Source organism: Botryllus schlosseri, chromosome 13 (assembly GCF_051294905.1).
Source record: "Botryllus schlosseri isolate E-star chromosome 13, Bs_hap1, whole genome shotgun sequence".
Classification (NCBI taxonomy): domain Eukaryota; kingdom Metazoa; phylum Chordata; class Ascidiacea; order Stolidobranchia; family Styelidae; genus Botryllus; species Botryllus schlosseri.
In genome coordinates, this window is record NC_137248.1 from 11,434,988 (window position 1) to 11,449,823 (window position 14,836).

The 14,836-nt window shown below is 38.1% G+C and overlaps 1 protein-coding gene across 4 annotated transcripts in view; it reads right to left on the reverse strand.

Moving 5' to 3' along the window:
* Positions 1–311: 311 nt before the first annotated feature.
* The window catches only part of LOC145454449 (uncharacterized), a 44,487-nt gene continuing 29,962 nt past the window's right edge, over positions 312–14,836 (reverse strand). For all 4 annotated transcript variants that reach the window (XM_080332441.1, XM_080332440.1, XM_080332443.1 and 1 more), the window contains 11 exons: positions 13,331–13,439; positions 9,426–9,542; positions 9,323–9,366; positions 7,187–7,283; positions 7,087–7,126; positions 6,670–6,765; positions 6,264–6,438; positions 3,190–3,312; positions 2,628–2,842; positions 2,090–2,272; positions 312–1,152 (listed from right to left, as the gene is read on the reverse strand). In XM_080332441.1, coding sequence (XP_080188567.1) covers positions 723–1,152; positions 2,090–2,272; positions 2,628–2,842; positions 3,190–3,312; positions 6,264–6,438; positions 6,670–6,765; positions 7,087–7,126; positions 7,187–7,283; positions 9,323–9,366; positions 9,426–9,542; positions 13,331–13,439 — 1,629 coding nt within the window. In that variant the 3' untranslated portion in view covers positions 312–722. The remainder of the gene's footprint in view (positions 1,153–2,089; positions 2,273–2,627; positions 2,843–3,189; positions 3,313–6,263; positions 6,439–6,669; positions 6,766–7,086; positions 7,127–7,186; positions 7,284–9,322; positions 9,367–9,425; positions 9,543–13,330; positions 13,440–14,836) is intronic.

Sequence of the window (14,836 nt, forward strand, 5' to 3'; positions counted from 1 at the left end):
ATGTAAAGTATGACGTAAACCAATTTTATTGAGCCGTGAGGTTTGTTTGTGTCGACACCATATAGGACACTATGGTTACACAATGATATAATTCAATTATCCGTGGTCGCGCTCCTGTATCACTTCCGACTCAAGGTCTTGCAATACTTGCTAGAAAAAATATCTACATGATCTGTGATAAAATGTAATATAACTAACTATCATCCGTATATGCTTGACGGTAATATTTTGAAATCAGTTGACTGGTGCGGCACGCGAGCGACTTGAAGGTTCGAATCCGGCCCGCGCCTTAATTTGAGATTGACACCCCATACCCTTCTGCGGTTGATTATATTTGTCTTATTAGGAGCGTCAATTCGATGTGACTTACACGCAAAATGCACGCAACTTGACTTTCTGGCGAGGAGAGGTAAAGCTTTTCACAGCGGTATAATGTCGAAGACACACGGCGACCCAATCAATATCTTGCTAAGGTTGTCATTGAATTCGGCACTTGGTGAATTTGGCATTGAAACTGTAATAACTATATAATATAATAATAACAACAATATAATAACTATTATTATTATGAAAGCGATCCAGCAATACTGTATTAATAAATTCGAAAATGAATGTTTCACTGAATATCCGTGCTAATTGTGATATAAGGCACTTGGTGAACTAGTAACCCTTGCGAATATAACAGTCGCTATATAAATACAAACTAGAAATAAGGGCAACATTCAGGTATGGATCGATCTTAGATTAATCTCAATCTTCCGCCTGTTATCCCTAATTGTTTTTCTCCTGACGATATCAATCGGATTAATATAGCCATCCACAAACGATGATTTCCAAGAGCTGGACGCTTGCGGTGGTTGATTGCGAGATTGTCTTGACAGAGTAGGCGATGCATTCCCGCTACTGTTCATGTGACCGCGCGGGTTTTGTGTCGTGCTTGCGGTAGTAGGCCTGGAGACAGAATCGCGAAACGACAGTTCTTCGAACTCGTCTTCCGAGAGGTCCGGCAAGTGATTCTTGTTACGTCCGAGCGACTTCATGACGTTGCAATGCTGCGAGGGGAAGCGCTGCATCAGGAGTTGTTCTTCTAATTTTGTGGGGCTTCGGACACTGCCAGTTCTCCTGTCCCGGTCGGGTTTTACCAGGATATATCTGAATGAGATGAAGTCGAAATTATGTTAGCCACGCTAGTATGTATCGAGTCATATGCACTTGCGTGCAGAAACGGTCAGTAATGAAGTACTTCCATTTTTTCTGGGTAATCGTGTAGGTTTTGCCTATGTGTACTATTTACTTGAATCAATCCATATTTTTTTGACTACTTCTACTGCTTCTTGACAGTTTTTAGGCGTAATACATACTGTTTGATAATGGATTGATGTTGGATAATGCCATACGTTTGCATCGCTCTAATGAGGGAAGTTGTCATGACATCTGGACAAAAGATTGCCTGTATCACGGTAACTGAATATAATTTTTGTGATGTCATTAGTATCATTTTGCGTTTCATCTAGCAATTTCGAAAGGGGCCAGAGAGAGAGAGAGAGAGATCAGAATTATTTTGGCCTGCACCATCGAGATGCGATACGACCTTTGAGTAAGGTCGCCTGGTCTGCACCACCAATTTTTCTCCTTCATGCTATCCGTGGAGGTTGAGCGTCTAGTTAGATAGCCGCGGATACCAGTTTTCAAGTCTTTGGTCTGACCCGGCCGGGGATTGAACCCACAACCTACCGATCAAGAAGCCGAACGCTTCACCATTACACTATCTCGCTCGATCACCTCAGTAAAAGTAGGCGACACATCGACCAAATCTACTTTTGTAAACTACTTACTTCACTACTTTTAGGATCTTCAATTTCTACTTCCTCTTGAAGTAGTTGTGAAGTATCTTGTCAATTACTACTAGTACATATAAATGAGGAAAAATTTATGACTTTGCTTCTACTTTTACTTGAGTACCAACGCTGACCACTTCGACAACCTACCCAAAATACTAACAGAACAGTGACACCATGAATCCCTATGGGTTTTGCATCTGTGGCGAAGTCGCCACGACAGTTACGAAAATTCACAGCTTTGTAATCACCTCGTCTTTCCAGGTATCGAGGCGCTGGATCTGGGTCGCTCTGCTAAAAACTTATTTTCGCCCGCGATATTGCCGAGGCTTTTCGACCTGGTCACCTTGACTGCCCGTGGCGACTGTTCGTTGTTGGTTTTTGACCTGTCAGAATCCTGGGGTGTTTGGGATGATCTTGGACGAATCGTGAATCTGAATACGAACCGACAACTTTTGATTACTGACACACATTTTGGTAGAAAAAAACGATTACCACATACGTCTTTTTTTCCGCATTAATTTCACTCAGACATTTCATTTACGTATTTATTCAAAACACGATGTGTTGCAACACAATGACAAGATAGGAAGGAGTCAAAACGACCTGGCAAAGTCTTTCACTCAAAACCACCAAACATGGCCTGACAAATCAAGAAATATTATAATACAAGCTTAATAAACTGAGCCATGCACAGATTTTGCACCAAAATGCAGAGAATTAGCAATTAGAGGTCGACGTATCGTGTGCTCAAAAGAAATATCAGCGCTTTGCGACCAAGGGCTTCACCTGTATTTTCCGTCCTTTTCGGATATGTCATCAGCATTGCCTCTCTGCACCGCTGATTTCGAGCTGGCAGGTCTGCTCAATGATTTTGAATGGGCGGTGTGCGACATAAGAGATTGCGATGGAGAATCTCCCCGTAACAGTGAGTTGTTGAGGAGGTACTTCGCTAACGTTTCGTGATCCTCGTACCAAGGCTGTTCGAGCTTTTGCATAAGGTCCTAAAAATCGAAACAGATGTGGAAATCTTTAATTTGTGAAGGAATGGATAGACGATATATTCATGATATATTTATCATAGTGGTTCTTAACCTTTGCACTACCACTCCCAAGGGGTGATTTTGCTTTTGACTGGGGAAGAAATACTCAGGGAGCACTGAAGAAGGATGGTGTAGCAGTATTCCATATAGTTCTCATTGCAAATGACAGGATTATTCCCCTGATACTGGAGTCATTTATGGAACTGAACTTAAACAACGGATGATACACTAACAGGGAATTAAAAGGATAAGCCTGCTAGATTCTGTCTGATCTCAAGTCTCCAATTGTCAAGGTCAGGTTTACTCACAGGCTGTGCAGATAAAAATTTCATTCGCCTTTCTTCTTCGAGGAATTCGCGTTTACCGAGCGCGGCTTCACGCCTTTGTTGCTTTTGAAGTTTCAATAACATATATCTGTCCAACATCCGATTCTGAAAGTCATATAACAGGTTGGTTGGTAATTTACAAAACACACAATCAATTGCAGTTCCCTACTGTCATGATGATCACTTTTATGAAATTCAAGTGTTTAACCAGCTAAGGTCAGCAACAAACTTGAACCCAAACTGCCGACTTCAATCACCTCTTGTTTCATGACTTGCTATTACAAGGAATTCAGCCTGAATTATTCAGCGCTTGACCTTGAACCAACAATCCAATATTGTTCAAGTAAAAAATAAGAGCCCTAATATTTATAATCGTGCAATCTTGTTTTCGGAGTAAAATAAACACAAGTATTCAGTCAATGCAGATCTGTAATGCTGTACATACCTACGTGTTTTGAAGTTTAGACAATGGTTCGACAGCCATTTCTATTATGTCTAGGCCTAGAAGCTCACAAACTTTTGGTATACTTGATACCAGTGTTGGGATGACTCGAGTCATGACTTGACTCGAGTCAGACTCAAGTCACCTTTCTCGTATGACTTGACTTGACTCGAGTCACTTTTCTAAAATGACTTGACTTGACTCGGCGTATCCAAAATGAGGATTGACTCGTGACTCGGACAAAAATTCACGAGTCAATTTCAAGTCATCATGAAGTAATCGGTGTCGATAAAATCACTGTAACTTGCATATGTTCGGATTGTTCGCCAAACGCTAGTGTAACCCGTAAGAGCGACCAATCATTCAATGATCGTGAGTTTTACTGAGCCTCCATTGTTTTCTCACAAATAAATTGACCGCAAACGAAGGGATCCAAGCTTATAGCTTACGTTGTCGTAAACTAGTATAGTAAACCTCTTATTTTATTGTAATTGAATTCGAATATAGTTTATATAGTCCTCAGCCATTGTCACAGGCTCGATTTGTATCATATCAATTTGTAAATGGGTAATGTATTGCATCTTATCAAATTCGTTTCTCTATTGACTATTTTGGCTGGTAACTATAAACTGAGGATATGCAATTACTTACCTCGTTTAGCTATACAGCGCCTTCTTGAGTGTATATATTGAACTCTATATTCGTTCATCGATTCCAAATTAATGAACACTCAATCTGTATTTCCGACAGCTATCATAATTCAATGACGTAATCATGCCTCATACTTCGAAAAGGTAATTTGACTTGAATTGTGACTTGACTCGTGACTTGACTTGACTTGACTCGACTTGACTCGAGTCACCTCCGAAAATCGAGTGACTTGACTTGACTCGAGTCACCTTCGAAAATCGATTGACTTGACTTGACTCGAGTCAAAATGTGCAATGACTCGTGACTCGAAGGTAGTGACACGATCCCAACACTGCTTGATACCTACAAGCTAGGGTTGGGACTTCGGGACCTTTAAAAGAATCACTTTCCCTTTCTTATGTCCTCTGATGGATATATTTGTCATAATTTACGATATCCCATATTCAGCAGGCACATCTTTAGGAGTATGTGATAAGTTTTTGAAGTAGCTTACACCCGATTACTATCTCTCAGCTCATTGCCTACCCATTTTTCATATTTTAACAAACTCTTAATTTGTTAACCTTCTCATTCCATTTTAAAAAGCCATCAGGCCGGTCATAAGGAATATAGTTGACTATACACTTTGACACAGATGAAGCAGCCACTTTCCAGAGCTCTAAATACCACATTTTCCACTGTCCAAAGTTCCCCCGTTCTGATGAAATTTGACGGGGCAACTTTGGACATCACATTTTCTTGTACTGATCTAAGGGTGAGCCCACTGAGATTTTTGCCATGGATTAAGACTACTTAGAGGTATCTGCTGCCAAGTTTTGAATCTATAAATCACATGCTATCTATGTTTGGTTGTAAGAAGTTTAATGGCCATCAATTTTGATGAAATTGACCCCCACCATTAATTTATCAATGTTGGGTCAAGTTTAACTGGTAGTGAAATGAATCCATCTTTTATTGAGACTACTTGTGGTACTCTTGCCTCATGAAAAAGAATCTGACATCCAGCGGCAACCCTTTTCCATCAATAACCATTTAAATATTTTACTGCTTAGTGTCCAAAGTTACCCTTAAGTCCAAAGTTACCCCGGTTTACGGGTAGGTCTTATTTGACGGACCTTGAAAACTGGCATTACCAACACATTGTGAAAATGTGATTCACTATTGTAATATTCCCGTTTGCCACGAAAAAGTCATATTTTCAAGAATTTTATTAAAAATATTGTTGTGCTTAATAAGGGCCGAAAACTCATTATCTTGATGTTCGTTTGTTTCCTGTTTTCTTTTGCCCTTTTATTTAATTGAAAGACGATATATATATATGTTGTGCTCGGCATAATTAGGCGAAATAATGAGTTATAGACAATTAGACACCATGTGAGAAGACAAACGCATCATGTCATCGTAAAAGCTGTAGCGTTATAATTTCGCAGCTTGCGGACATTTGACGTAGCGATTCAGGTTTTTGGAGTGGTTTTAGAGTGAATTTTAAGTTCTCAAATCCGAAATAAGATATTTTCCAGTTAAATATTGTCGAATACTTGAAAATTCAAAACGCCGACGCGGGCCGCGTGTTTGAGACCACTGTTTTAGACAATCAGCCGAGTTTGTGACACTGCTTTATTACCAAAATAAGAGATATGGCGCCTCGTAAGCCTTGGTAGATCCTGTTTACAAATCCCGGGATTTCAATGGGAGTAATCCCGGGATCGGGATTGATTCAAATCCCGGGGTCTCAACGCTACTACAAGCACACAAATTCCATCATGGGAAATAGTTTCATAAATTGCCCTTTTTAGCATCTCTGCTCCCCATATTGGAGAGCACACATCAAAAAAAAACTTTAAATGTTCATTTCTGCATCAACCCTGTGATCTTAGCAAACTGTGTATTGGCAATGAGTAGAATTTGTCAATGCCGATTCTACTTAGATAACAGTCTCGACCAGCTGATATTTGTGGTGTACCTGCCAATTCTCATCAAACTGAAGACCATCCTTTTTATATATGGCGTGAAAGTCGTATTCCAGTAGATTCGGGATGACGAAATCTTCATCATCATCGCTGTCCACACTGCCAGATGCCAAACCACGACACTTATTCAGCAGCTTTTCCATATCCACAATATCAAAGTCTTTGTCCCTTGAAAGTAAACATCAACGTCGCTATATGTCTTGGCTATACGAGCCATCTCATAGGCCTTGCAAATTTTCGAGTGACATATGATGCGGAATTGACTATTTGAAATACGATGTTTCGGCCATCTTTTAGGCTGGAATCTCTCCATTTACCAACACAGGTTTATGACGCGACTTGAAAAGCTTGAGTAAGACTATCTATTGGCATACGATTGTGATGATAAAAAGTTCTCACTCGTCAATCTTTCCATCTCGTATAGGTCCTTCCTGCTTCCCAGAGCCATTCTCCCCGTTACTGGATTGAGTTTGGTTTAAAATTTCAGAAGACATGCTTAAAATGAATGGAGAACAAGAACGTGAAAATCTTACTACTGGCCAAAGTGTACGACCCGCCCACTAGCAAATCATCACAGTCGGCTATCTTAATATATCAACTTATTCAGCAATCATTTCCAATAATAGTGAGTGACTTCATCACGCTGATTATTACTAGTAAGACAAACGTTGGGAAAAATAATTATGATCTGTGTATTGATGAAGTAAATTGTTGCTTGCAAGGCTTGTTCAATGTTTATATGCTCCAGATCAGACCATATTTTACGGAAAAACATTCACAGAAACGGAAGATGGTAAAAATATAATATAAACTTACAATTCTTTGTTATCGTTACCGCTAAAGTCTAAGTCAGCATCTAGGAATAAAAAAGATCAAATAATGGACAGCATACTTTTTTATTCCACAAATATCTTACCAAAAGTTGACTGTCTGGGAGAATAACGTTGTTTTGGAGAATAATAGCTCCTCAAATGTGATTCGCTCGATGGAGAATGACCGACGTTAATGGAGTTCTGAACATACCGAAAGGAAAAAATCAAGAAACTTAGACATGCCAAAACTACCAAGAAGTTTTGAATTGAAAGCGGAAAATCTGGGCAATTGGACCCTTGAATTCACATACCGTAACCAATTTAAAGAAAAAAGCAATGTCTTCACCCAAGCAGGCAAGGCAAAAATATGTTTTGTTTGGTAAAATCTTCAGTTATTTTATGGAGGTCCATGTCAGAACAGATTATATGCTTTCTGATTTTATTTAAATCTGTTCAAAGCAAATAATTGTGCAGGTCACAACTAAAGAAGGCGTCAACAAATATTCGATCTCATAATCCTAATATAATGACAATCAATTTATTACTGTACGTGTACAAGTACACTGTCACATATTTCAACTTAATTGGGAAAAGACTTGAGATAGCCGCGTGTGCGTGCATATTAGCCTAAGCTTCTAATATCCCGGCGAGGTATTTGCAAAAATAGCATAATAATAGCTGAACAGAGTATAGCTTATGAGACAACGTTCTGATCAACTTCATTCTATAACAGGATCAAAGCCGAATAGTCAATCTCACAATGACAATCCATATTTCAAAAATTCCAATGTTACTGACAGTAAACCATTTTAGATACCTACCGAATTAGATCAAGGTCTTATTTTTCTGGACAGGTATTTTCAAAAATAGCATCTAACCAGACATATTATCACTGCCTAGTCTATATTTCAATCTACTACACCTAATCGGATGAGCCAGGCCTAAGATTTGATCTCATAATCCCAATGTAATACTTTTATGATGACAGTGCAAATTGGGAGTAAAAGATTCAAGATGCATACAGCATACATTTGGAACAGAAATAGTTCCATAAATATTATCAAATGGTTTGAGTTGAGTTATGGCATTATTAGCATTACCAGACACATTTAATTACTACAAATTTGATTGCTACAATTCCTATATCTGTGGGTTCTTTATCACATGCGTGATGTAAAGTAAATCAGTGGTTCCGAAATTCCTTCCCTTAGGGTTTCCTATGCGATATTTCTAACGCACATATCAAAGTGAATATACAAATTATGCTTCTTATGAGGCTGCATTCAGGTTCCGGAGTCCAAGTTGCTTGAAAGCTGATTGCATCTTTATGACATGACACTGGTCTATCTGTCACAGCTAACGAAAAATTGAGGCTCTCTAGGGGAAACATGGTGACGACATTTTGAGGCATCAAGGCTCCGACCGACAAGATAGCGTAATGGTGAAGCGTCCGGCTTCTTGATCGGTAGGTCGTGGGTTCGATCCCCGGCCGGGTCGGACCAAAGACCTGATTAGTAACACTGGTATCCATGACTTCCTTGCTTGGCGCTCGTGCATTATTGGGATAGCATATGGAGGGGTGGTGCAAGACTTAGAAAGTCGTAAAAGGCTATATCTGCACCTTCCTTGTCAGCGGCATATGCACATCAAGTACTCATGGTATGCATATGCACAGATCGTGTGTATGTACATCATTAGTCGGTGTATTGTGTATATGCCGCAAAAACATCAAGGACAAAAATAAACGAAGTCCTTTCCTTTCCTTCAGAATATACAATAGATATATAGATAGATAGGGACTTTTTCAATATATATCTAGTAAATTTAGTCTGGTGGGATATTGCAAGCATGTCGGCAGTTTGTTAGGGAAAACCCGCGACAGTATTTCATGGTGCTTCACTATTGCATAGAACTGCTAAGTACCGTTAATATTCGTTCTTCTGATACTGCTGCTGCAAATATCACAAGATTCCAAGGCTATGAGGAGACAGGAGGTTCTTGGAACAACTCAATAGAATCTATTATAAAATCAGCAGTCCAACAATACCTTTAGCTGTGGTAGCAAAGCAATCTACGAAAGGGTAGTCCCAGATGAGGCATAAACGCTATGTCAAAAACAAAGTAAAACGCAGCACAATTCCAGAATATTCAAATTCTGGATATTATCACAACAGAGTGATTTGAAGTTGCTACATTTATGATTAAGTTACGTTTGAAAGAAGCACTGCTAACTAACCAACCTGATCACTCAGCTCGCCAAAGCTAACAGCTTGCTCTCTCGCAGCTGTAAATATGAACGCAATTTGTAAAACAACACAGTAAAATATGGCAGATCAGCCTTACCTAGATGTGCTCCGGAAAGAAAACCGTATTTCGACTTGCCAGACTTTCTACCTCGAACTGTCGCCGACTTGCTGTACTTTCGCTTTAGTCTATTGCTGGACCGACGGCCTGATTTATCTGGAGGAATAGAAGTTATTCATCAAATTAAAAGTACTCCGTCCACATCTAACCCTATTGCGAGCAGAGCATTTTATTCCTATCAAAGACGGAGATGAATACAGTGGAAGGGAATATTAAAACAACAATAAGTCACAAAGGCAATATAAACAAACATCAATCAATTCATTTTGGTATTTTACTACATTGTCTCATTTCAGCAAAAAAATAAACATATGTTCAATTGAGAGAAGTATAATAATATGGTTACATCTCTAAATGATATATCAATCGACAAACAGTTTGGACCGAATAACAAACTAGCCTCAATACCGCAGATAGCTAAAGATTGATAGGGCTCAATTGATAAGTGTTTGTAAAGCGTTGTGAGCCAACGTTACAGAAACAATTTGAAGTTCTCGTATCTTATACCTGAGAGGTATCTAACTAAGATAGCGCAGCTTACAGTACTATATGCTTGGAGAGGTCATTAAATAGAAAAAATGAAGTCACCATTCTAAAACATTATACCGTATTTCCACAATCTGTAAACATTCAGCAACTAACCTCAAGATATACTACTCACTTGTACAGTCTTATGCTGGATGACTAAATTTCATTTCAATAGCTGTGAAGCTCTACCATAACTCGAGCGCCCTTAGTAACATCATATCACATCATACTTTGCCATTTGATCAAGGATAGGATAATCTTCAAACTACAAGATCCTTCCGTTGACAACCGCTATATCTGACATGTGTTTTTGTTTCACACAGGCCTCATTGAACAAAAACTTACTTCTACTTCAAGCAGCACTGACAATAGGACGCTTAATACATGATATGCCCATAATAAGGAAAAACAAAAACCATAATAGTGTTTATAATGATCCATAAACAAAATTCTCGCTTAGAATCAACGTTAAGGTATTGGTAACGGGACATCGTATTTCATTTGACAATGCACATATGACTGGATACCAGCACCATGTCGAATGTTTTGTCTTTTATACCTCATTAGGTACATATTTATATACCAATTACCAACCTTAGCGTACAGTGCTCTATTGTACTAATGACACATTTCTACACAATGGTTCTCTACTGATTTAGTAATATTAATATTGTCGATCTTCAATAACGTTAAAAGTGATAAATACACTAACTAACAGAAAATGGCAAGGTAGAAGTTAGCTTTTACAATTTCAGAAAAGTCATTCCTATTTATCATTCCTAATTATCTTGCCTATGCACTACATGGAGAGGTAGTAATACATAATCTGATTAAATGAAGAATTGGAAGGATTTGAACCTGTAGTTTTAAAGGTAGAGACAACTGGAAATGAAGAATGGGAATTACAGAAGTTTAGCAGAGTGACAGTGCAAATTAATCCAGTGGTGTTTCCAAGGTCTTCCGGTTGTGATAGAATGTTTTACCACACTGAGCAAAAAGCTACTATGACAAATGCTTGACATTCGAACTAATGAGAATATCACCGAATGTAAAATACAAAGAATATATCCACATGTAGACGACTCTTACAATCTATACAGAAAAACAAATGGACAGTGGTCTAAGACAGTGGTTCCCAACGTGGGCGATTTGGCGGCCTGGGGGGGCGAAAATGACGAAGGGGGCGATAGGGGGCGAAAATAGCGAAGGGGGCGATAACGCGTTGAAACGGCTATTTTGGAGTCAATTTGGAGAAATGACCTTTTTTTTTAGTCAACCCGCCGATGACTACAGATTGTATACCGATTTTTCGGTTCACAAAATCTGGGGGGGCGATGATCGGCCTCGAGCTTGAAAAGGGGGCGATGAGTCGAAAAAGGTTGGGAACCACTGGTCTAAGATATGATTTATGAACTGATCATGGTAGATTTTTATATAAGTAACAAGACATGAGACCGACATTTTCATCAATATTAATCTTAAGGGGACTAGCAAGTCATCACCATGAAATTTTCACAGTCACTAGATGTCGCTATGCTATATAAAAAAAATTGTTCCACCACCCTGCAGATTGTGGATTTGAAGGAAAAACAATGCACCGACACGGGGAATGCAAAATCTCAAGATTGTGAAGCCCTTTTTTCAATCTAACGCCTTTTTTAGGAAGTACTAGGACAGTGCTGTGTTCTGCTAAAATTTGAAGGAATATGTGCAACCCCTCTTGGAGAAATTTCATTTTAAAATTTCAAAATTTCAAATTCCAGGTCATTTTTACAAAAAGTTTACTGTGAAGCTTTATAATTCAGAGCAAGGTAGACCTAGGCCAAACGACTCTTAGCATAACATAGGTCTCGATGTTAGCTTTTTAAAAAACCCTGAGTGAACACTATACGACATATATGTCATACAAATTTTTGATTTACCATGAAGCTGTGCAACAAAATTTTACAATGGAGAAAAACGTTAATAAACATTTTACCAGTATTAAAAGATACTAAACCAGTGTCGATGAAAATCGAAATTATGAAGTTTTTAGTTATGTTTTGGGTAAGATATGGCCATGAGGCAAGAGTATAGGTACTATGTTGATATTTCAAGGCAAAGAAAAAATTGAAAATTTTGATGTTTTTTTATAAATTTGTACTTGCTAGTTCCCTTAAGGTCTTTTTATTCAAGGTCCATATCCAACTCTATTATCCCCATGCAACAGTGATGTCGGGCTTGCTAAAGATGTCCTCATCTGCATACAATGTTCAAACTGCTGATGAACTATTGTCAGGAATGATATACCATACTCATACTCAATTATTCTACCGTTGTAATGGTTATACGAATGCAATGCTCCTGGTCCATGTGAAAGCAATTCGACTGAATGTATATCAAAGTAACCACAAGTAAATTGATGACAACACTGAAGCAATGTAATTTCAAATCAGATAGCAAAGTATCATCAAGTATACTTCAAGAGAGTGCAATATATCCATATCCAGAGAAGAACAAGCAGTTATTTATTACAGATTCCTGCTGCGTATCAAATATCCTACATATTCACTGTAGAGTACTGAACCTATCAGCAATTCAGAAGCTACAACATTTCTCTCAGCCACTGTAATCCAAATGTGTGGTGAACTATGTGAAAAACGTACTAGACTCCGCCTAAGCATCAATTGGATTTCCGTGGTCAAGTGTTTCAAAATTAAAATATTGTGTGTTCAAATGGCACCTATCTTCAAGTGTAAGTAGATGTAAAGCAGACTTGACAGCTGAGCACTTGAATCTGTGCACATGACGAGAGGGCATTACAAGTTGGCCAAGAAACTCATACAAGATAACAATATACTATCGATCTTCAAACAGGAAGGAAAACCTTTCTTACCAACCATGTACTTCTACATGCCAATTTCGATGTTCACAGCAAACTTTTTGAAGAAACAAGTTTCAATTTCCGGGCTCAATATAGTGTATTTGCTTTGACGGAATAAAGGTAAAATTGAAACTAAAACATTATTACAACAGGTTTGAAGGCGTATCGAACATTTCGTCCTTGACAGGGAAGTAATATTAACAAAGAATTTCTACTTGCTTTGAATGCTCAAGTAAATTTCCACAATTTCCACAGTTTACACAAGTCCTCATTCTACTTCACCACTTTTGAAAGCATAATTACTGATGCTTAAAGTTTGTATTTCTGTGAAGTAGGAATGGTTTGAATAGTTGAAAATAACTTTGACACACTTTGATATTGTGACAGCTAACACTAAGACGCCAATAACATACCCTACATATGAATTACAGATGCCAACAGATCAGATACTGCGTTGCATTCATTGGATTGATTGATAATCACTAAAACACACCTGGAAAACCAGCTGATGCCATCTTTTTCCTCTGAGACAACAAGCTTTGAGCAGGTGGATCTCCGCTAGTCGCAGATCCTGGCCTCGCCTGAGGAATCATCTTCAAACCCTGGAAAAATATTACAGTTTAATTGTAAGCGGAAGCCAGCGTAATAGTTTTCAGCAAATTGTACGTTGCAGCTTAGAAACACACACACTCTCCCACATACACCAATGCATGATGTGATGAAATGAATCATTAAAATGTTTATGGTTTACATACCATAATTATATATTTAATAGTTCATATATTAGTTGCTGAGTTGAGTGATGAGAATAGTACTGTATTAAATGGATACTTTTGTTAGAATGACAACATAATTACCTGGATTCCGACAATGTCTGATGGGAAGGCAAGTCGAACATAATGAGACATGGCAGTAATGGATTTTGTTACATAAACACTACTGAAATAAATTCTGTTGCAATATGAGGAACACTGGAGTCACAAAATATGTTTGTCAAATGCCATACATCGACGGTATGTACCATCTACTAATTTATAGTTTTGTTTTCTGAAAATTTATGGAATAAGATGTAGCCCATCAATGAACGATTCAAATGAGGAAAATCGGTGTTCTAATGCCTTGTCCTAATTCCATAAATTTTGAGTTATTTCAAAAACACTTTAGCATCTAAGGTCAACATAAAATCGTATTTGTTTTGATAAATGACAAATTACTGATCAATGATGATTGCCATACTTCAAAATGAAGCTATTTGCTCAAATTCTACTGTATTTGTTCGAGCTACATTTGAGCCAAACCAAATAGTACTCAAACATGAATGTGTATTTCCTATAAATCAAGGTGGCTGTAGCAGATACAAGGGAATAAAATGATAAAAATCAAATCAAATCCCATTATATTCTGGCAATAAATAGCTTACATAAACAAAACTTTGAATATCAACGTCTATGACATTGACAAACACATGTTACAACCTATGCTTCATTATAGACACGCTCAAACCGAAAAATTATCCATCAAAACTCGTTAACATGTCATACGTGCTGCAGTACTTATTCTAGGATATATCCTAGAACTACTGGTACAAGATTTGACAACATATTTTACTCTCGATGGCAATATAATATCCGCCTTACTTTCTACGCATGTACCTGTTTGTAGCTAATATAATATCTACCACTGACAACTGACTTTTTTCTCTGCATTCAGTAGAATATGAATTTACCCGACAGGACAGGCACTCGTTTCTGAAGAGCCGAGTTTTGTCCTAGAAGGATATAGTGGCGTATGTTTGATCACATTGGACAAGAGAAAGTGTGCACACCGATTTGTGATTATCTTGAAAACACAGAACCTGTCATTCAAGAGACCACTACAATGGAGTGAAGCATAGTTAAAACACTTGAAAAATGTCAATAGTAACAAGAAGATTACTTAGCTCTTCACAACACAGTGGATACAACACACATCGTGAGCTCAATAGTTGTTGAAGAGTGAT